At 45.9% G+C, this 22,775-nt stretch overlaps 1 protein-coding gene across 6 annotated transcripts in view; it reads left to right on the plus strand.

Annotated features, from left to right (window-relative positions):
- FUBP3 (far upstream element binding protein 3) overlaps nucleotides 1-22,775 on the plus strand; it is a 39,263-nt gene that overhangs the window by 13,435 nt on the left and 3,053 nt on the right. For 2 of the 6 annotated variants that reach the window (XM_036393899.2, XM_036393901.2), the window contains 14 exons: nucleotides 472-505; nucleotides 2,108-2,157; nucleotides 3,683-3,754; nucleotides 4,474-4,531; nucleotides 7,103-7,265; nucleotides 8,123-8,221; nucleotides 10,116-10,220; nucleotides 10,622-10,724; nucleotides 11,366-11,466; nucleotides 12,673-12,814; nucleotides 17,397-17,557; nucleotides 18,237-18,310; nucleotides 18,817-18,893; nucleotides 22,572-22,643. In XM_036393899.2, the coding sequence (XP_036249792.1) occupies nucleotides 472-505; nucleotides 2,108-2,157; nucleotides 3,683-3,754; nucleotides 4,474-4,531; nucleotides 7,103-7,265; nucleotides 8,123-8,221; nucleotides 10,116-10,220; nucleotides 10,622-10,724; nucleotides 11,366-11,466; nucleotides 12,673-12,814; nucleotides 17,397-17,557; nucleotides 18,237-18,310; nucleotides 18,817-18,893; nucleotides 22,572-22,643 (1,311 nt within the window). The remainder of the gene's footprint in view (nucleotides 1-471; nucleotides 506-2,107; nucleotides 2,158-3,682; nucleotides 3,755-4,473; nucleotides 4,532-7,102; nucleotides 7,266-8,122; nucleotides 8,222-10,115; nucleotides 10,221-10,621; nucleotides 10,725-11,365; nucleotides 11,467-12,672; nucleotides 12,815-17,396; nucleotides 17,558-18,236; nucleotides 18,311-18,816; nucleotides 18,894-22,571; nucleotides 22,644-22,775) is intronic. The other 4 variants (XM_036393900.2, XM_036393902.2, XM_036393903.2 and 1 more) reach the window with 3 other exon arrangements.

Below are 22,775 nucleotides of genomic sequence, written 5' to 3' on the forward strand. Positions count from 1 at the left end.
TGTGCCAGCCCTGTCAATGCTTGGACTGAGGGAATCTCTGAGGCTGCTTGGCTTTTATTCTTGTTTATTAATGCACACTGGTTTCCTTCAGATTTCTCTCCCTCCTCCTCCCTCCCCCCCTTTTCCCTTTTTTTACTACTTTGGGTTTAATTTGGGAAGGGGGGAGGTTAGTTGCAGGGATTTGGATTTGGGCAGGCAGGATTTTCTCCCATGACTCTCAGCATGGGGAGACACGGATCAATTCCCTATCCTGTGTTCAGCTGGACACTGGGCTGTGGTGTGTGTTGATCAAGAAATCCCCTCCTGTTTTGTAGCACATAACGCATTCATTTCAGCCACTGAACCTAAATTACTGTTTTGCTTTTCTTTCTTTTTTGATGAAACGGTAAGAACTCTTTTTCTATAGGGATGAAGTTAGTTTATCCGTGCTAATGCTTTGATTTTTTTCCCTTTTTTCTCTCTCTGCCACAGTAGGTAACCAGTTAGGGGCCCTGGTACATCAAAGGTAAGCAGTGGGTTATGTTTTATTATTTATTGATCAATTCTAATTGTTTATTGATCCACCATCTGTAGTAGTGTTAGGAAGTCAGAGGTTGAGAATGTGGAAAAACTGTCAGCTTGGGTTTTCTACAGCCTGGGTTGTTTGTTCTGAAGAAAAAAGAGGAGTTGATGTGAAACTTGGATTTGGTCTCTGCAAATCTGCAGGACTGAAAAAAAGAAATTCTCTCTCCTTTCCCTTCCCCTGCCCTGGCAGGTGCAAGGCAGAAAAAGTGAGAAAAGATCTGGCATTTTGGTGAAAGGTGGAAGATCAAACAGACACATGTTACTGTTGTTGTTGTTGTTATTATTTAGTTTTGTTGCTGTAAAATGACCTGGGATGACTCCTTTGTCAAAGATGGTTTGGGAGGACTGAAGCAAGTATGAGTTGTCATCCAGCATGTCTCAGCATCCAATAAAAATGTAAAATTCTCAGTTTTTCTCAAATGCTGCTCTTGAGGAGTTTTCTGTGTTGTTTTGAAGGGAAGAACATTTCTAAAGCTGGATTAGCCTGAAGGTGAATAGTAGTGCATTTCCATCCTAACCAGCTGTTGGGGCCTCAGCAGAAGGGACAAACAGTGTGCATGAAGGCTGTAGAACCTTAAATTTTTAATGGTTAGGTTAAAGCTAATGTCCTACTAGAGCATCCTAGAAAGGAATAGGCAGTTTTAGTACTTATCTGCAGCTTAGCTAATCAAGTCTAGCGTGTGTTTTACACCTTTTCTAACTTATCTAAAGCAAAAAAAAAATGGTAATATTTTAATATACCTCCCTACAAAAGCGGCATTGAACTTAACTATGCAGATGTTTTACTGCTTTTGAGATTGCTGAGCAAATTCTATATAATGCATATTTGCAAATTCCACATTCTCATGGGGTTGTGTTTCCTGCAAGACAGAAAAAAGCTAAACAAAAGAACAATCCAAGTTAACTTCTTTCTACTTGACTATGGCCAGGTCTTAGGAAACTGCTTTGAGTGATTTGTTTTGAAGCAGATGCATTGAAAATGTCCAAAGAGCAATAGGTATGGAAGTCTAGGGATACTAAGAAATCAGAGGATAATTGAAGACAATTTTATTAATTCCAAGGAAAAGAATGATAAGGACAAGCAGGTGAAAAAGAGTCCCAAACCACCAAAGCTGTGAATATCAGAAGGGGGATTTATGTCAGGGCTGGTTGTGGTTGGTGTCCCTGGGAAGAGGATATCCAGAAGCACTGGGCAGACGCTGCTGCTTGGAAGGTCCAGGCTCAGTGATGAGGAAACTTTGTGCTTTTTTTGTTAAATCTGTCTGGAGCAAAAAGGACAGAAGGAGCTTCTTCCATCAGCTCCATTCAAGATACCAGAGACAGACTGGAAATGGATCCAGCATAGGAGGAATTGTGTGACCATCAGAGGTCCCTTCCAAAACAAAGAATTGTGACAGTGATGTGCTTTTACTTGTGTGTGCAGAGCCCCTGTGCTGAGCCCAGGCTCCATGGCAGGGCTGTGGTTTCTTCCAAATTGTTCTTTGTAATGACTTTGGGGTTTTCTTTCTTTTCTTTTTTTTTTTTTTTTTTTTTTTTTTTTTAGGGCTGTAATAACAGAAGAGTTCAAAGTGCCTGATAAAATGGTTGGATTTAGTAAGTACCTTGGATGCTTTTGATGCTTCTTGATGTGTTTCTTGTGCAGGAATGCTGTTGATGCTGACACAAGTTTTTGTGTTTATTAGCCTTGGATAAGCCTTGTTTAATGCTGTCTTCATGGGGAACAGAGGATCTGTGTTTAAAATCGAGATGCAAACTTCATGGAAAAGCTTGGTGTCCCAGTAATAGGAACAAGAATGTTTGGTACAAGTTACTGGGCATTTTAGTGATTTTCTCTTTTGAATTCCCATTAGCACAGTACATAAACAAGTCAAAAGTGACTTTATTTCCCTTCATTGCAACATTTTACTTTGAGTATGCAAAACTGTGAGAGCTGAGGAAGGAAAACAACATTTAAATGTTAAAATATGAGTTGACCGAAGGCAAGTTAAACAGAATTTTAAATTCCTCACACATTTGCTGCAGGGAAACAACCAGACCAGAGTTATTCCTAGATTTGCATTCCTGATGCTGTTCTCTTTCAAGCTTGATCCTAATTTCTCTCTTCCTCTTAATGATCATTACTCTGGCTTTCAATGGCACCTCCTGCTGATGTGTTACTGCAGTGATTGCAGAGACTCTTCCACTGCTGGCTCTCTGTGTATCCCTTCCAATTTGATATATGGAGAGTAAAGAGGAAAATAACAGGCCCTGCTAATTACCCCATAGCGCGCCAAGTTTTGTCCCAACTCTAAAGCCACTGTAAGACCGGAACTCAAATTCCTGCAGAGGAAAAGATCCCTCCTCTCCTGCCAGACCTCTTCATTTTTGCCACTCCTGGTGCTACACGTGGAGGATGTTGGCCCTGGGAGAGGGGAGCTTGCAGGCATCATCTGTGTCTCACCCTGGTTCAGGGAGGGATGCAGCCCCGCACCTGAGATGCTTCTTTGGGAGCATCCTGAGCCAGGAATACGTGGTGGACTTGACAGCTTTGCTGTTTCTGCAGTCTGGGAAGGGTGGGAATGGTGATTGGCACAGTCTGTGCTCTGGGTGTCTTGTTGTGAAACAGCAATTTAACTCTGAGAGTTAAGGGAGAGGGATATTTCTGTTCCCTGGAGGTTGATAGAGCATTTCAGGATGTGGTTCTGTCTGAGTGCAGACAGCCAAATAGCATGTCCATTCAAAAATGGCAGTAAAATAGGAATTAGAAAGAAACAAGTCTTTACTTTCTTTAGTACTCCAAATAACTGGCTTATTGGTTCAGGCTGAACAAAATGTACTTAAATTACTCTCCTGGCATCACCTAGACTAGTGCTTTATTTCTTTCATGCTTATTTCTTTCCATTCCTGTGCAAGACAGGCTTTTTTGGTTTATTTTTCCAAGCAAATAGAATAACCTTCAGCAGTATTTTAATGTTTTTCTGCTATAAATAAATAAATTTGGTAATGCTGTGGATGCTTTTCTGCAGTCCTGGAGTCAAACTGTTCCTTTATAGAAAACTGCAGCAGAGTAAAAGGGGGAAGGTGCTCTGCAGTTTCCAGGAAAATCAGTTTGTTCTGATGCTTGTTGCACTCATTTCAGTAATCGGCAGGGGAGGAGAGCAGATCTCACGGATCCAGATAGAGTCTGGCTGCAAAATTCAAATTGCTCCAGGTAAGCCCCTCTTTGTGTGGTGGGTGAACAGGTTTTAATGTCAAAGGGTGTTGTGTCCATTAGATCAGGCACTTTCCATGCTCAGGGTGTGTTATCACCATTAGCATGGATATAGACAGCCATGGGAGAGCTGTTGTGGGACCCACCTCCCAGGCAGGGTAGAAAACAGGTTGCTCAGGTGGTTTGGGGGATGGAACAGTGAGGGCACTGCCTTTCACCAGCAGATGGTTGCAGAGCAAATGAACAATCCATGTTGTGCTTAGACCTGGAGCTGCTGAGTTTTGGCACTTTGCTCAGCTCTGTGGTTTGCCTCTGACTGCTCTGGTCAGCTCCAGCTCCTGGCAGAGGACATTTCAGCAGGGTTGGCAGCAGCTTTCCATACAGCTTGCTTTGCATCATAGAAATGAGACCATTCTTCCAAATGGGGTCATTTGGTGCCAGTTGGCTTTGAGGAAGACTGTGCTGCAGTGCTGTGCAGGGAACTGTTGATCAATGTTATCTGAGTTTTTACCCCTCCCTTTAATTGGTGGGGAAGGCTTTAAAAGAATGCAGACATCCAGTAAATCATTTAAAATATGTTGATCCTGGATGTCTTTGAATTCTTCAGCATGCTATGTGTGCAGGTGGGAGGTGCTTCCATTGGTGCTTCATGGTCACTGAAATAGCTGCCACATTTTTAATTCCATATACCTCAAGTTTTCTCCTTGTTTCCTTTGCAGACAGTGGTGGGATGCCCGAGAGGCCCTGTGTACTCACTGGGACACCAGAGAGCATTGAGTGAGTTCTGATTTCATTTCTCTCCTTTTTCCTTCTTTCTCTTCTCCCTAATGCTGTGCTCTGTCAGTGGTGCTACTTGGTTATTAGCCACACCAGCAAATGTTGGCCTAGAGAAACTTGAGGGTCTCTGGAGCATAGAACCTCTTGGTCTGATGCTTTAAACTGTGCACCTCAAAGGCTTTTTTTCCACTTGCAGTTTGACTCCTCTGCAGAAATTTCCTTGGAATTCCCCTCCTCAGGGTGAGGTTGCTCTTAGGGCACCTAGGATGCAGTTTTTTAGTAACTGCAGCTTTCCAGGATACTGAGCTAAGCTCTTGAAGGGCACTTCTCTTCTCCCCTTCGCTTCCCTACTCCTATTGAGATGAGCATCCTTCCAGCTGAAGAAGGGCTGCATGAGGCCTCCAGAGCCTGTGGGTGCCACTCCAGGATACCCTGGAGGTGTTGGTGTTGTTGCAGAGCAGCATGAGGCCCACTGGGTGCTTGTCTCTGCATTGCTGCCAACAAGAAGCAAAGGACTGAACCCAAGTCTTGATTCTGCTCCTTGCATGGTAGAGACAAGTGGCCAGCCAGCAGGGATTTCTATCTTTAGACCTATAGAAACTTTAGGGACAGTGTTTCCTCCCTCCCCCTTCCCAGGAGCTGAGTTTGAGACTCTCACAAACCAGTTGAGGACCTCCTGCTGGAACTGGATCCAGGATCCTCAGGCTTACAGGAACACACTTAACATATGGAGCTGCTCTTTCTCTCCCCAGCCTTTGGGTAGGTGGGTTTTTTAAAATCCATCTGGAAATCGTTAAGTTGCGTTTGAAAATACATTGGTGCAAAGATTGTCTCTCTAAAGAGAAGACACTCATCATTCTTCCATTCCTAAAGAGATCTAAGGGTACTTAAATCTCCTTATTCTACCATAATACTGCAAGCAGTGAGCCCCAACAAATATAATTGGCAATATCATATTATAGGGCAGGCAGTGTATTCTTGCTGATATTGAGGTGGTTTTCCCCCTTTAGCAAAGGATATTTAAGAACAAGAGCGAAATAGTAAAAAGCTGGGATGCTTCATGAGATGCAGTTGTGGGAAAATGGGGGAGAAGTGTAGTTAAAACTTCGTGGTTCTGAAGTAAGCAGTTAAATGTACTCATGTCCAAGGCTGTCTTTAAATAAAATAGGAGTAAATCTTAAGTGAGACTATTAAATTTGTGAAACAGAACATGGACATGGAATTAAGTGAAATTTAATTTACTTTTGTGGCAAAATTCTTGACAAATTGGTTGTTTGAACTAGGTTTTTCAGGCTACTTGTAGAAAAAGAAAATGAAGTAAGGAAACCATTTTAAGTGTCAGACTCCTTTGAGAAGGGTTTTGTGAGGAATGTTTTCATTAGTTATATCCAGTGACAAACTAATTAGGGTAATTTCCAAGTGACCCCTTCTCATCTGAAATATGTTGTGTATTAACTGTTGTGGTCTCTATATTGTCACTAAAAAAACTTTGCACTAAATATGAAGGTAGATGAATAAAATGTCCCAGGACTTTTCCAGGACATTTGAAGCAGGCTTCCAGAAATTCCACCTTTTCCCTTTTGTTGTGAGAAAGTCAAGGGCAAGCAGTGCTCTGCTCTGAGTGCAGCCTCAGTGCACCACGTCCTGAGCTGCCTTGGGGGAATGTCTGCTTGAAGGGATGAGTTTGTACTGGTTTTTCAAATCCCCAGAGAGAATTCAGTCATCCTTAGGGTGCCTGATACAGCTTGGTGTGAAGTGGAGAGAGGGGAAGGTGCTTCATTAGGCTGTACAAGGAACCAGTGAATTTCTTCTGCTTTCAGAAGGGTTGTGGGACAAGGGCAGGAATGGGATGTGCTGGTATAGGAGTCTTCAAGATGAAGGGAAACCCTGTCAGTTACCTCTGACATGCTAAAGATTTTAGAGAAGGGATCTTTAATCTCCCAAATGCTTCTTTGTGTGTCTCTTCTCACCAGGAGTAGAAGAACCCAGTCTTTCACTGGTGGCTGCTGCAGTATCCCTGCCTTGCTTCGTGGTGTAGCTTCAGCACCTACTGCTTGGAGCAGAGGCTGTGTTAGGACAGTGTTCTGGTGCTGCTGGTAAGAGCAGGTAGAGAAGAGCAAAGCAGTTGCCTGTGACTGATCAGAGAATGGTTAATCCATGGGCTGTGTTAGTATCAGAGCAGTGTGTGTCTTTTTGTCTTGACTGAGAAGGAGACCAGAGCTTCAGTTTTATTATTGTATGCGTGTTAGAAAAGTTAAAACCTAGAGCATCTTCATTTGAAGCAAGCATCCCAAATGCTGTAGTTCAACTATTGTCCTTAACTTCCTAAGAGGTCAGAGCATGCTGCTGCTCTTCCTTTTCTCTTCCCCTTCAAAAATCAAACTGCTTATAAGTAATCATGATAGGGGAAAATAGACATCAAAGAGTTTATTTTTAAAAAAGGGCAAACATTGTGCTGACTATGGTTTCCTCCATCTTTCCACTTCTCCTCTCCATTCCGATGGTTCCTGGTCTCTTGGTCTCGTGGAGCAATGTTGTCTAATGGTTGTTTCCCTCGATTCTTTTCCAAAGACAAGCAAAACGGCTTCTGGGGCAGATTGTAGATCGCTGTCGCAACGGACCTGGTTTTCACAACGATGTTGATGGCAACAGTACCATTCAGGAGATTTTGATCCCGGCATCCAAAGTGGGTCTAGTCATCGGCAAAGGAGGTGAAACAATAAAACAGTTGCAGGTGCGCAAGATGCATTTCCTTGAGGGCTCTCTTCCCTACTGCAGCTTCTCTAGATCCACTGGAACAGGCTGAAATGGAGAGCCTTGAATGCTCTAACCTTCTCCAGCAGGGACTACTCTTCTGCCTTCGGAGATTGGACTCCAATCCAATCTCTTGTTACAAAATCAGTGTGGCCCCAGCTACACAAGTAGTGGAGTTCTGCCAGAACTGCGACAGAAACCCTTGTGCTGTAGATAACACTTGGTGTGTGCTGTTTAGGAGGGGATCCCTGTAGCCAAGGAAGGGCCATGTCTGCTCTGCTCTGCAGTATTTTTAATGCCAGCCATGCTCTTGTAGAGTGCTCTGCTTCTCTTTTGTTGCTGGTCTGTGGTAAAGCTGCCATATGTCATCTTTTTCTCTCATCCCACCCCTTTCTAATTAAGTGTTGTGTTATGTATCAACTGTGTTCCTGGACGTTCTTTATTCCTCCATCTGGTACAAGTTTTTAAAGAATAGTGGGTTATAGCAAAACACCTAGGGTCAAAAATGGAGGGGTTTTGAGTGCCCTTATTAGACCTCTGTCTTACAGTTTGGAGGCTGGTCACTTAATAACTGTTACATGCAGACAGCTACACACTTTGGAAAGGGCTGGAAAGTCAGTAGTTGAGGTGGAGGGGGTTGTTCTTGCAAGGATTTCAGCTATTTGAGAACCTCAGGAGCAGTGCAGTTTCTGGCAGTCCTTTACACTCTAGGACTGTTCCTGAATTTGTGCGTTCTGTAACGGTGCTGGTTTGACCTTCATAATGTTTAATAACCAAAATCTAGTCCCTTGTTTTAGGGACTCTGCTTAGAAAAATTGCTCTGTGCTTTTTCTTCAGGAGCGAACAGGTGTGAAAATGATTATGATCCAAGATGGTCCTTTGCCTACTGGAGCAGATAAACCTCTCCGTATTACTGGAGATGCATTTAAAGTGCAGGTATGTAACAAAAGCAAACTGGTTCCCCAAGAGAACTGAGGAGAAATTCAAACCTGGCTGTATTTGTGAGCACCTAATGGAGTCAAATCCAAATGTAAATGTGATAATCTTTCCTGGTTTTGTTTGTTCTGTAAGGTTGAGTAGAGCAAGTTAAAACACCAGAGTTTGTTTTACAGTATAACTTAGGAGCTGTCACTCCACATAAATGCTGCACATGGGTAAGAGTAGAGATGAGGAGGAGGGTTTGGAGAAAGTAGTTTTGAAATGCTTTCCAGTCTGTGTGACAAAAAATCAAAGAGAGTTCTGTGTCACTCAGGCAAATGGGTTCTTAGTGACTGAATCACACATTTGAGACAGCAAACCTTTCACAAAACTACCTCAGACAGCCAATCGACACAGGTAATTAAAAACCAGTCCCACAACAACTCCTGAAACCAAGGGGTTTGCTTAATATTGATGCCTCAGTCTCCTTGTGCCAGGGTTCTGCAGATGTGGACGTGCCTGTGGTTTGGAGAAAATCCCCCCATCAGCTGCAGACTGGGGGATTGCTGTGTGATGGGAGCACCTGAATTAGAGCATTAAAGTTCAGCCACAGCCTGTTCCACTTCTCAGAAAGTGCCTTTCATAACTTGCTAAGTACTTAAATCTAGCTTAGCATTCCTGTCTCCAATAGAAGTAGTTCTGTTTCATAGGATCTCCCTAATCATAAATTGCTGCAACTGTTCATGTTGCCCAGGCATTGTGTTTGGGTAGTATTTTTCAAAGCTCTTATTGCAAGTTTTAGAGTTAATTTTTTCCCCCTAAAATTCTTACTGTGGAGGTATCACTGTGCAAAAGGAGTTTAAAGACAGTCTGGCTACTTTTAACCAAATCATACTCTCAATGCTGCCACTTCCCAGATGGCTTCTGCTGTGCAAGATTTGCTGTTGTCACATCTTCCATTCAAGGAAACATGGAGACTGCACAGGCTGGAAGATCTTTGAGGCACTTAAGGCTGAGCAGACTTAGGAAGTGTTTAAGATGTGCGATGAATCCTTGGGTTTGGTGGGATTCTGTGGATGCTGCCATAGTGTTTCTTAACTTCCTCAAATCCTTCTGAAATCTCTCCATCACTCATATTTCTGTCTTGGCATCTCTGAAATGTCTTTGAGTTGCTTCTTTCTGTTGAAAATACTTTGAGGACATGGGAAATATGTAAAAATGAAAGGAGAGAGTTTCACCACTGTCCTCAAGCTTGGAAACAGAACCAAGATGTCAAAAGCTTGACTGGTAGTAGAGAGAAACAAATGCTGGGGTTTGACATACGGGCTTTTTTTATTTTATTGGTGAATACTGTTGGCTAGTTTCCAGTGTAGAGTTTGACTAGCTGAGCTTGTGAATGGCCTTGAGTGCTATCAGTAGGTAGGAAAAATATCCTTTTGTCTCAGAAAATGTCCTGCTGGATTGCTGCAGACTTGGGCTTAACTTCTCAGAGTCAGTAAGCTCAGTGGTGCCCAGCAGCCTCCTTACTATGTGCTCTGTAGCTCTTAGTGGGCATGACCTCTGCCATGCTACCAACAGCTTCCTCCTTACTGTATTGGTTTCAGTTCTATCAGTGGGAAAGGGCATCCACTTCCAAAGATATTTTAAAAGTTAAAGGACCTTTTTTGAAAAACTGAAGGAAGCAATTGCACCCAAGAAACTGCCACCTTGTGCACCTGGCAGGTTTTGTCAGACATAGAAGATGCCATCGAGAACAGGCTGTGGTAAAAGAAATCCTAAATCAGACTGCTGTTCCTGTCAGCAGATGGAGATCCCCCTGCCTGAAGCCTGACCATTCCCCATGTTGAGGCCCTAACACCAGGAGGGCAAGCAGAAGAATTTGAAGCTAACTGTAACTTCTTTCCCCATGTAGCAAGCGAGGGAAATGGTACTGGAGATCATCCGAGAGAAAGATCAGGCAGACTTCCGAGGCGTGCGCAGTGATTTCAGTGCTAGAATGGGAGGAGGCAGCATAGAGGTACGTTTGCTTCTCAGTGCTCTGCTAACCTCCCTGTGGGATGGGTACTGGGGGGAGTCATCCAACTGCACTTGTAACCTGTAAGCTTTTTTTTAAATGTGTTGTGTTCTTTTTTTTTTTTTTTTTTTGCCAGAAGAATTGAGTCTGGCTCTGCAAAGAGGAGGAGTTCTCATGGACTCCCAGATGGCACTTTATAATTGAAGCTGCATTCTTGTAGTGCAGAGTTCATTTAGTGGGGAAGGAATTTGTGGCCACGTGTTTGTTTTTCTCGAGAGATGCGGTTCTGTAGCCTGGAGCTGCCTAACATGGCCCACCCTCAAAGTTAAGAGCGTCTCCTTGTAAAATCAGAGTCATTCAGTCTAGTTCTCTGCACTTTCATACTCCTTTGCCTTTCCCATCAGGTCTCTGTGCCCAGGTATGCTGTTGGAATTGTGATAGGAAGAAATGGAGAAATGATCAAAAAGATTCAGAATGATGCTGGAGTTAGGATTCAATTTAAACCAGGTTTGTGTGAGGATGGAGAGCCGTTGCTTTCTGACCAGTGTTCCACTTTTGGGTTCCAGCAGCCAGGCTTTCCTCATTTACAGGTGCATTGTGTCTCTTTCTGAAACCCATTTAAATGTGATGTGCTGCCTCCTCATGCACTTCCTGGTTTTCAGAGAGTAAGATTATGTACAGCTCATTTGCAAACATTAGATGTCACAACAGTCATGTCTTGAGTGGTAATTATACAGATAAATAAAATAACAAAAATCTTTTATTTCCTGTTAAAGAATTTCCTTCAGGACATTAAAGCCTTTGGGGATCAGGAGTTGATTAATTCTGAGTAACTTTCTCTGGGTCCTTGGCTGTCTGATCACCTATCAAAGCTGCCTTTTTTCCTCTTAAAATTATATCAGTCTCTTTCATAGCTTTTTGACATTTGAAAGTGTTTTCTTTTGAGTGTTGTTCCCTCTGCAGTGTGGGCTGGGTTTTGTCTTCTTGCAGTCCAGGGAAGAGGGGCTGAAGGTGGAGGGAAGCAGTAGCTCCTGGGATAGTTCTGTGGTGTGAAAATGCTGCCAGCAGTGTTGGTGCTGGAAGGAAGCTTTTGTTGATGAGTGGATGTTTTCTGTTTTTAATTGAGTCTTTGCCCCCTCTCTCCACAGATGATGGGATTAGCGCTGAAAGAGTCGCGCAGGTCATGGGGCTCCCCGATCGGTGTCAGCACGCAGCACACATCATCAGTGAGCTCATCCTCACGGCACAGGTGGGTTCTGGAAGTGCTCTCTGGGAATGTGGGCTGCGTGGAGGGATGGAGGCCAGCTTCTGAAAAGCAGCAGTGTTCAGTTTTCCCCAGTAGGGCACACATGCTGCTGCCCAGAGCTGCTGGGTTTGAGGTTTGTTTCTTTATGATGGAAGTTCTTTTAATGTCATGTGGGCTAACTGAGCTGTGGGGAAGGTCTTTTATTCCCAGGCCTATGAGGCATCATTATAGCTCCACATCTATCTCCTGTTTAGTTGCTGTTAAGTTTGGAAACAGGGAGCGGATGGAATGGAGTCCATCAGCATCAGACAGTGATTGGGGGCTCTGTTTAGACAGCAGAGCACTGCCAGTGCTCAGTGGTGCCTCATCTTCAGCCTCCAGCCCTTTGGTCTGGTGGAGGCACAGGAAGGTGCTGAGTGCCCAGGCATGGTGTCACTGTGCTCTAAGACACACCAACATTGCATTGCACAAGAGCAAGAAAGGTGAAGTACTAGGGCAGGCTTTTGAAGGAGGTTGTATATTCCCTTTGCATTATGAGGAATTAAAACTTTAGGCCATTTCAGAAACCTGGGCGTAATTTGTCCAAAAAGGTCCGTAATTTGTCCATCTTAATATCTCTTCTAGCCCCAATACCTGGTTTGAATACTTGATTTCATAACTTGCTGTAATGACTCACTTAAATATTGTGGTCTGTCATGATAGCCTCTGACTGCCCATGGCATTTCTTTTTGGAAAAATCTCTTACCCAAAATGGGTATGTCCTTTAAGTGCCTTTGAACTTAAAAGCTTCCTTTGGAAGTTTTGGAAAATGTACATTTCTGCTGAGTAATTCCAGCAGGGTGACACTTGAAAGGGTTGGAAAGCAGCTTTTGTGTGTGTCAGTGCCAAGATCCATTGTTTGCTCTAAAGAGACCCCCCCATCACAAACTGAAAGTCCTTTAGTAGTTGATGCTTATTTATAGGTTTATTTCAGCAGATGTAAAGGCATGCATTTAAAAATAAAAATATCTTCCTGAATCAGGAAGGCAACCTACATTACTTGGCATCTTTCTAGAGTGCTTCAAACCTTGACTGTGAAACTGAGGTCCAGGAATATCTCAATTCAATGCCATTGATTATGAGGCAGTTTAACTGACCTGGCTTTATTTTGTTTTTAATGTGCATTGGTGCCAGCATAAAAGCACTGATGCACATGTTTTGCCTTGTCAGGAACGAGATGGCTTTGGAAGCTTGGCTGTTGCCCGAGGAAGAGGTCGTGGCCGTGGGGACTGGAGTGTTGGAGCACCTGGGGGCGTGCAGGAAATCACCTACACTGTTCCAGCTGACAAGTGTGGCCTTGTTATAGGCAAAGGTGGGTTTGGTGACTCCAAATACCACAGCTTGCAATCCTTCTCTCTCAGGATGATCATGTTCTTGCTGCCTGACAGCGAAGCTTTCTGTGATTGTAGTGTTTGGTGCCCAGTGAATGCAGCGTAGGAATAAGCTGTAAGTGCTTGTGGTTGTTGTCTTTGTGGTGTTCTCACTCATAATTGTGTTCTCCAGGCCCTTGTTCACAAGCTGTAAGAGAGGCTCTTAATGCAGAGCTGTGTCAAATAAGCTTGTTTTATAACAAGCAGCTGGCTGAGAAAAGGCAGGTTCATTTGTAGAGTCTTTTTACAGAGAATTCGTTTGAAGGACAGTTTATCAGGGACAAGCAGAGCAGTCATTTCATGGTGCTGGATTTCTGTGAGTGCTCTGTGAGGAAATGGAAGGTCTCTGGGTGTGCTAATAACAGGAGCTACCTCCAGCCCCTGAAGTGTGTGATGAATGAAGTGAAGTAGGAGGATTTCTCTGCCTCTGCTGGCACCTGACCTGGCACAGAAGCCTGGTGCACCTTGTGCCACTTGGCTGAGCGTGTTCACTGCCCTGGAGGCCCCTTGGCTGCTTGGCCAGTGGATCTCTCCATGCTCAGGAGATGGATGAGGAGTCATCCTCTCAATCAGGACAGCCCTGTGATGGTTATAAAACTGAGCAGCAGCAGCAGACTCAGTTTGTCACAGAGCAGGAGCTGCATGTGGGGCAGTGGCAGGACTCAGGGTAGAGCCAGGAGCAGACAAGCTCTGTAGCTCTGAACTGCTGGGATGTGTCTGAGCTAATGCACTGACCTATCTAAGGCAGTGTTTCATTTTTCTATCTGCTTATTTCAGAAAGAATGACATATGCCTGAACTAGTATTTAAGTAATCACAGCTGGCTTTCAGCCTCAGCAGAGAATAGAATAGGAATAGATAAGCTGCAGCAGAAAAGGAGGCAGAGACTTGAGGGCATTGGGCCAAGTTTCAGTGGCTTTGAGTGTTCCTGGCAGGAGGGAGCTTGTGGTGAGACTTGTTGTGGCTTCTTTCCCTCCTGCACGTCCCTGCTGTTCCCTGCCATGGGCCTGTCCCCACAGCACCCTGAGCTCCTGCCCTGTTGGATGACCAGGGACATGGGCAGGTCAGCCCTGTAGCTGCAGTTGTTTCAGGTGTTGTTTTTTTTTTTGCCACAAGCCTGTTCACAAACCTGAGAACTTTTTTTTCAGTATGAAAAACCACCTGCTTTCCCCATTATGCAGAAATTGCAGTGATTATGCTTGTCCTTACTGAACAGTCCAGTTGGCCAAAAGATCAAGCAAAGTAAATTTTAAGCCCACGAGTGAGACTTAAATGTACAGAAAAATCAAATTATAATGAAACTTTATTGCTGTATCCATTAGTCATCTTTAATAAAGGATCAGAAAAGGTCACTTGTTGTTCAGCAGTGCACTGAAGTGGAGCATTTGTGACTATAGAGAGCACTGTGTGCTGAAAAGATAAATGCAGGTAGTGGAGTGAATGTCCCAGCATTCAAGTGCAAGGCCTGGCACAGCCTCACTGGGGGGTGAAGGGTGGCTTTTTACCTTTGTTTCCACAACAGCAAAATAGGGATTCTTACTTGGCCAGATCAGAAGCTTTCTGGAGTGACTAATTACTAGTTGTATGGTGATTTGAGTGCTGGTAGCATTGTAATACCACCTTGTAATCGGTGTTCTCACAGTGCCTGTGCTCTTAGGCTGCTGCAGCCTTCACTTTTGTCAAGTGAGTGATGGCTGTAGCGTTGCCTTTTGGGGTCTGGACCAGCGTGGATGTGCTGCACTCTCCACACATTGATGCAAGACAGGCAATTCTTGTTATTTCCACCCCTGCTGCCTGTGGGGCAGTGCAGGGCAGAGGGGATCTTAGTGGGGCTTTCTTAACAGTGACCAATTACAAAACCTTTGCACTCCCTGACAGTTTCTGAGCAGTTTCCAGCTGTTGGGTGTGAATACAGAATGGGGCTGTTGGCCTCTGTAAAATCTGGCTGAGGACTCTGAGCCCTCAGCTTGGTCTCGAGATCAGCAACCAAGCAAAGAGTGCTGAGCCAAGTGCCCTGGGCACCCAGGTGTGGTGTGTGTGATGTGACCTGGGAACTGCTCCTGTGCTCCCAGCTCCATGTGAGCACTTGAGAAGCAGGGAAAACAGGGAGGCTGGGAAGTTTATCAGCTCAATTTCTGCAGCATTCGTGACTGAAGACCTGGTGCCTTTTTCTTGTGGGCATCTCAGCTTGGGAGCGTGAGCTTTTAGGAGTTGGCCTGCAGATCCTGCGCATGGCTTTTTTCCCTGCAGGGTGGGAAGGTGCAGCTTTTCTTTCCCAAAGGCCCTGAGGAAGGGTGGAGGCAAGCACCATACACATGTCAAAGTCTGTCTGTGTTTGGTGGTGCTTGGAAACAGCTTCTGACTCCCTGGGCCCCCCTGGATTTCCATGATAAATACAGCAATCCTGACAGATACCGCGCCCGGCCTGGCTCTTGTCAGCCCGGCCTTTGAGCAGGTTTGATTAATTGCTTTAGGATTTCACATCCAGCCGGGAGGGAGGCCGCTCCTGGCTCGCTCCTGCCCCCCATCAGGTGGAAGAATGGAGGGGATGAATGCTCTATAGACAGCCACCATGTGCCCAGCAGTCACCTCGCCGTGGGGAGGAGATTCCTTCCGGCACCGCGGCTGCGTCACGGCCTCTGTATCCTCTGGAGGGTGGCTTGGCTGGGAGGGAGCACTTCCACCTGTACCAGGCTGCAGGGGGAAGAGGACAAGGGCACTGAGTCCTTCTGGAGTGGGGGTAAAGCTTGAAGTCTCCCACCAAACCTGGAGAGGCAGCTGACTTGATTCTGCTGTGTGGTGTAGGAGGGAGCTGCTGTAGAAACAGACCCAACAGCCACAGGCTTGGTGCTGAATGCTAAATGGGGCAATGATTTGAAATCTGTATTCTCCTTGCTTCCAGTTTGAGAATGCTTCGATTTTTAATCCCCTTTTGGAAGGAGAAACTAGTCTGCAGTGCAAGTAGCAACCTCTGGTTGTGCCTCTGTCACCCAGTAAAGAAGTTGTGCCACTCCTTCAAATTGTGTTGCCTGAAAGGGTCCTCTGTTTTCACTGAGCAGATGAAATGGCTGTTGATTCAGATCTCACCTCGATATGTAAAAAACAGAGCTTCAAACAAATCTGCATCAGACAAAAAAAGCATGACACAAAAAAAAAAAACCCTTCTTGGTTTTGAAACTTCATCTTACTCCTTTCCCATGCTTGACTGAAAGTAAGTGGGTTGGCTTTTGGCTGCACAGTACAATCCCTGTTGTCTGCCCAGGGATGTGACATGATTATCTTTTGTTAAATGCATCTTCAAAAATTCATTTAGAAAGAGTTAATTGCCCTTTGGCAACTTTTCCTCCTCCCTTCCCCAAGAAGGCTTTAAAATGTTAAAAAGGTCACGAGTCCATTACAATGAAATGAACAAGTGTCTGCAACATCCACAGTTTGTTTTGAAATTGTGCTGGATGTATAGAGATGGAAATGTGAGCAAAATTGAGGCATTTATTTTTGGAGGTTCTTTTTAATGACAACCAAACAAAAATCTCTGGTTAGTTTCCTTTGCTCTCTGTGCTGCTTGCTGTCTACCCTTTGAGCTGGTGATTTTTTGGTTTGTGTGTTTTAAAAGCTGTAAAACCCCTTCCTTCCCCACACCCTTTAATTTCTCCAGTTGAGTGGAGCTGGTCTGTAAGTTGTGTGAGCTTCCAAAAGAAGAATTGAACCATTGTAACATTGGCTGAGGCTTTTGTTAAGCAAATTTCATGAAGAGACCAGGACCTAGCAGGTCTTGAGGAAATCAGATCCACTTTGACTGGCCCTGCTGCATCCTGCTGGAAGCACTCCTGTGCTCTTGTGCATCCAGATGGCAAACGAGCCAGACATGTTCACTGCATGCACAGCTAACTCTGAAATAGCAGGAGACAGCCTGGAATCGAGTGCTGCCATGGCTGTGGAGGGATGTGTGGCTGCAGGGTGAATAGCAAACCTTGTAAGCAGGGGCTGCTCTAAGGCAATAACCTGTCAAACAGCTCATGTTTGGGAGAAGGCTTAAGCTTTGTTATGTGGCTGGTGGCTTTTTGCCTTAGTGATGGAAAAAAGAAGAAAAACCAGCATGTTTAGATTGCAGGTGACCTTCATTTCCTAGAGGATTTGAGCAGCTGTGCAAAAGCAATGGAATTCAGTCAGTGCAGGTTTTGCATCTGTTTTGTCAAAGTATATCCCAGTCATGCTGCATCTTGTTGGGAGCCTGGCAGTGGGCACTTAGTGGGGCTTGTGTGTTCTTTAAGCAGCATCATCCATGACCCCAAAAACTGTTACAGAAGCTCAAGGTTTCAGGTTATGCTTGTGAAGTAGACTAAAGGAGCAGCATGAGCTCAGGTGCTGCAGTTTCTCTTGCTGTTGCCATCCTCAGCCTCACTCTCCTGAGGCACACAGAAGGTGCCTGAAACTGTAATCCATTCCCAGGACCTGACTTTGATATTATTTTATGGAAAAAGATGCTGAGTATCCTTCCTAATGTCTTGGCTTTTTTTCTCCTCAGGTGGTGAGAACATCAAGAGCATAAATCAGCAGTCAGGAGCACACGTGGAGCTGCAGAGAAACCCACCCCCAAACACAGACCCTGGTGTAAGAATATTCACAATCAGAGGGGTCCCCCAGCAAATCGAGCTCGCTAGACATCTCATAGATGAGAAAGTTGGTGTAAGTTCCATCCCTGCTCTCTTGCTCTGTCCCTTTCAGACTTGCTGTTGTCACTCTTGGGTACATGTAGGCCTGGACTCACAGGATGGCACAGAATGCACGTGCTTGCATTGTTCAGCTTCAAAACCATTTGCCTCTTAGCAGCTGGCTTGAACTTGATGGCCCTCCAGCATCCATTTGGTTAATTTTTGCTGTGGTCCCAGAAGGATTTGACTGTTGACATAATCCTGGGTAGTGTATACAGCTGTATGAGAGGGAAGAACAGCAGTAATAAGGTATGAAAAGGCTGTCAGAGGAGATTTTTGAAAGGGAGACAATAGTATCACTGTGTGAGAATGACACAGTCCTGGCAGCATCATCCTGAAAGTAAAACACTGAACTTTCTCAGTAGGTTCAGGATGACTTATCTTACACTTAATGCAGTGCTGTGGTGTTGAAGTTTGATAAAGCTGCAGTACTACTGAATGAGGAGACTTTGGTAAAAAAGTATGGAAAACACTGAACTGGGGCGTGGCAAAGCTGAAAAGCTGCCTTCATGCTGAATTGAGAGGAGAAGGCTTGACACCAACCTCAGGATCCACGTGTCCCAGGCTGTCTTCTCTCCTTTCTTACTACTCATAGTAGCTGCCTCCACTCTGTACTTGGAGCTGGCATTAAATATCTGTGGATTCTGTGACAGGGTACCAGCATGGGTGGACCTGGAGGATTTGGTCAAAGTCCCTTCAGCCAAGCACCTGCTACACCTCATCAAAAGTAAGCTGCTGCATCTCCTCACCATGGGCTGGGGGAATGGCTGGGAGCTAGAAAGTGCTGGGAGAAGGGTGGAGGGCCCTGAAGGGGTGGGGTATGAGTGGAGCCATCTAAAGATTGAGCATTCAGAAGCAAAAGCAAGTGAGCTCAATGCTTTAAGCTTGGCTACAGGAAAGATTTCATCTATTAAATGATGCACAGGTAGGTATTAGCATCTCCAAAATTCCTATCTCTAGTGCAGTTAGAGCATGGAAAGAAGCCTGAACTGCACAGAGCACAAGGAGTGCTGTTCAGTGTGATGTATCTTCACCTTGGCTTCATGAGCAGACTGATACCAAGGCAGGACATTGCAGTTCACACCTGCACTGCTTTCCTCTTGCTCCCATGTTGCCTGTTTGATCAGCAGCTGCTGACTATAAGTGACAAGTTCTCTTCTCTGGGCAGCTTCATGTCTGTGGCTTGGTAAGTATTTTATTGTCTACTTGAGCATGGCTTTTTGTCCTCTGCAGTGGTCCTCAGGCGTTCATGACACAGGGCTGGGGCAGTACCTACCAGACGTGGCAGCAGCCTGGACAGCAAGTCCCAAGTAAGTACCAGGACCTGGAGAAGGGTTGGTGTTCCCTCTGCAGTCTCTGCTTTGTGCCTGCAAAAGGCAGGTTCACCCATGAGACCACGTGTGGGAAAACAGCAGAACAATTTCCTGAGCAGAGCAGAAGAGGTGTGTGGAGGCACGTGGTGGTGGTTGAGCTCAGAACGAGCTGAAGGACGTGGAAAATTTTTGCTTTTTGTGTGCTTAAGTGCTTATTGCCTCTTTCTGCTCCTTGGGTAGAAACTTGGTCTTTGCTGTCTGTTCCTCTCTTTACAAAAACATTCCTGCCTGTGGCTCTCTTCCCCCAGGATTCTCCAGGGAAGGATTTGCTAACCACACTTCTCCCTAACAGGTGCTGAGCCCTCCCATCTCTTTGTTCTTGACCTTATAATTTCTTGCTTATTTTCTTGTTTAATTATTCCTTACAGGCTTTTCTTACTGTTCAAATTCCAGACTGATGGAGCAACAGGGGAGAGGGATGCAGGAAATGGAAGGAAGGTTAGAGAGGGCTCCTGTACTGGTCATTTCTTCCTGAAAGTCTGTTGAGTGAAAATTGAGCAGTTTGGAATGGAGAGTTGCCTTTTCAGAATAATTCTAGCAGTAAATGCTGGTGGTGATGCTGTAGCTGCATCATCCTGTATCTCCAACAGCTGAGGAATGGTTTGCCCTGAACAGAGCAGATTCATGTCTGCCTGGTAATCTCAAAGCTCAGGTGATGGTGGTGATGTCCAAAGGACCTTTGCAGTCACAATATTTTAAGAAATACAAATTTTTAATTGTCTGGTCTCATTAAACTAAACCTAAGCACGAAAAGGTGTGTAGAGAGTTAATTTTAAGGGGGTTTAATGGCAGATGCTTTTCACTGCTAAGGCTGATTTAGCAATGAAGCAGATTTTGAATTTTGGTATAAATTCCTGCCCTTTGCAGTGCTCAGGGTAGAGGAATCACTGCAGGGACAATGCCTGCAATTGCACTTGTGATTCCCTGTAACCCTGATCACCTTTGAGTGTTTATGACATTGTGAATATGTGAAATCTGGAAATCTCAGTGCTGCTTTGTTAACTTGCTGCACTTCTGAAATGTGTGCTGTGGTGGCACATGGGAACCCTGCATGGGAAGTGTGTGTTAAACTCTGGATGAGTCCTCTCTCTTAGCAGTTACAGCCTGAAATGATGACTTTCCCTTTGAGCTCTAGGGTCTTGGAGAAGGTCAGCAGTTGTTCTGGTTTCAGCACATTAAAATGCAGTGGTGGGCTTCAGTGGACTTTTCTTCTGTGCAGTAGTGGAGTAGTATGGTACTGAAGAAGAGTATTTTCTCACTACCTTGTTTTACAGGAAAAATTGTTACTCTGCTCCTTTGCTTTGCATCCCCAAGGGCTCTGAACTTCCCTGAGCTTTGGGAAGCAGAGCAGTCAGTGCAGCAGGGGAAAGGGAAAGCTCCACAAAAATATTTAACTTTTATCTTCCATAGAGCCTTGGGTGAAATGCTTACAAAGTTGCATTGCTCTTTGCCTTGTAAGATGCCTTTAGAAACTCACCTTGGTAACTTAATTTCTTCCTCACCTCCCTGAACCATCCCTTCATGCTGCCCACCAGTCTCTGGGGAGAGAAGAATCTCCCTTCCTGCAGCAGATAATCATGTCTCAGGCTCACCCCTCCTGGCTTTGGAGCCTGCTGTAGGAACCACAGCCCCCTTGAGCCCCCTGATGACCAATAATGCAGCTCATCCTCCAGGGCAGATTTGCACTGTCAGGTTCAGGTGGCTCCCAAAGCCCTGGAGCTTCCTGCCTTGCCATTGTCCTTCCCCACGTGGGTTTAGTCCCACACTGCTGCCTTTTGGAGGCAGGTGTTTTATTTCTGCAGTTGAACCTGATGGAAGATGTTGGCTCTCTAGTTCCATGGATGCTTAGGACGCTCCCTGTTCCTGTTTGTAGCCAGGCACACGGAAGGCAGGCTGGGTGAGGAGGGAGGACACACACAATGCTTTAAGAACCCTCACCACTCTTCTCTGCTGCAGTGGTGCCCAGGTGGAGCTCACCAAGGCGTAGGAGGATTGTTGCAAAAATAGGTAAATACCTGCTTTTGCACTTTTTAATGTGAAAACAGCCTTGTGCAGGGTCCACGGCCCGAGTGCAGCCTGTGTGTCACAGCTCTGTCAGCCCTGTCACAGCGCCGCCGTCCTGGGGACAGCCTCCAGTGCCCTCCTTGTGGGAGGAGGGGCAGACCCCCACCCCCTACACATGTATTTAGATTTTAATTACTTCCCCCATCTTAAATAAATTAACTGGCTGGGGAAACATTTTGCTGTGAAATGCATTTAGCTGCGTGTCCTTTCAGCCTGCTGTGGACTGTAATTCTCCGAGAAGAAAAGGCATTGAAGGAGGTCCTTTGTTGGCATTAGCAGGTGGACAGTTGAGGCAGCCTTGACCTCTGCCAGAAAAGGTCCTGACTTGTAGCGTTGGTCAAGTCTTTTAACCCGCTTTTATGCCCCTGGACAGGACACTGCTGCCCTGTTCCCTCCACCCACTTCACACTTGCAGTGTTTTATTTTCCCCTTCCCCCCACTTCAAAGCCCCCCTCGGGCCGGCGTCAGGGCTGGGCTGGGATGGGCAGAGCTCTGCTCCACCCGTGTCCTCTGTCCCTGCCTCTCCTTGTCCCCAGCGCTCGTGCTCCCCACTCCTGCTGTGCCTCTCTGCAGCTCCCAGCTGCTGTGTTTGCTGCTGGGTGTCCCGGGTCTCACTGAGGGCTCTGTGCTCCTGCTGGGATCCAGGGAATCCTTGCTCTCTCCCAGCTGGCCAGGCTCTCCCTGCTGTGGCACTTGGATGTGCTGGGTTGAAGGTGTCTTAGTGCTTCAAAGATGGGGAGTCTGTGCTGGGTGGAGCCCAAGGTTTGGGATCTGTGAGGAGACACTGGCACTGCTTCCCTTGGAGCAGTGGAGGAGCCTGGAGCTGACACCATGAGCCAGCTGAGGCTGTTTGGGATGTTGTGGCTGCCTCTTTAGTGATGCCTGGGCTGTGGCCAGTGGAGCTGGTCATGGCCAGTGGAGCTGGCTGTGCCCCCTGGCAGTGGAGCTGGCTGTGTCCTGTGCAGGGCTCATGGCACCTTGAGGAGTTGGGAGCTGAGTGCCTGCCCCAAAGTTGTGCAGGTCGTGCTGTGGAGGCTTGTGTGTGTGCAGGGTGTATGGAGGGGCATTGCTCACAGGGGTCCCTCAGCTCTGCTCCACTGAGAAGAGCAGGGGTGAAGGATGCAGCACCTGAGAAACAAGTGAGGTGACTCAAAACATGGCAGTTCCCTTGGCAGCTCTGTGGAGGTGACGAGTCTCAGCTGTGTCAGGTGTCTCAGCTCTCCTGCACTGAGTGCAAGCAGACTGGGAGCCCAGGGTGGCTGATTGCAGACTGGGCAGCTCCCAGCCACGTGCTCTGGCTTGAGCAGGTCCCAGCAGGGTGACATTTGGCTTCATGCCCTTCAGCAGATGAGCTGAGGTCAGGAACTTGAGCTTTTCCTCAGCTTCCCCTGAACTGAAGATGCCCAACACTGTAGAAAAGTGAAAGCTGAAGCGTCAAGTCTGGGCAGCTGGGGTAGACCCAGGGCCTGTCTAGTGGAGAGGTAGATGTCACTGGCTGGAAATTGTCACCTGTTCCATACTGACATGCCCCTTGTTGTCATCTTTGCACAGGCCAACAGAGCCAGCAGCAGAACAGCCATCCCGATTACAGCAAAGCATGGGAGGAGTATTTCAAAAAACAGAGTGAGTGAAACAGGCTTCCTGGAGATGAATCAGCTCTTGTCACGAGGAGTTAGCTCTAATCCAATGACTTGCATCTCCATCCCTGCCTTTTTTAGCTTCCAGTCCTTTGCAGATGCCCCCTGGCCCTGGCCT

The sequence above is a fragment of the Molothrus ater genome, chromosome 20 (assembly GCF_012460135.2).
Source record: "Molothrus ater isolate BHLD 08-10-18 breed brown headed cowbird chromosome 20, BPBGC_Mater_1.1, whole genome shotgun sequence".
In the NCBI taxonomy this organism is placed as follows: domain Eukaryota; kingdom Metazoa; phylum Chordata; class Aves; order Passeriformes; family Icteridae; genus Molothrus; species Molothrus ater.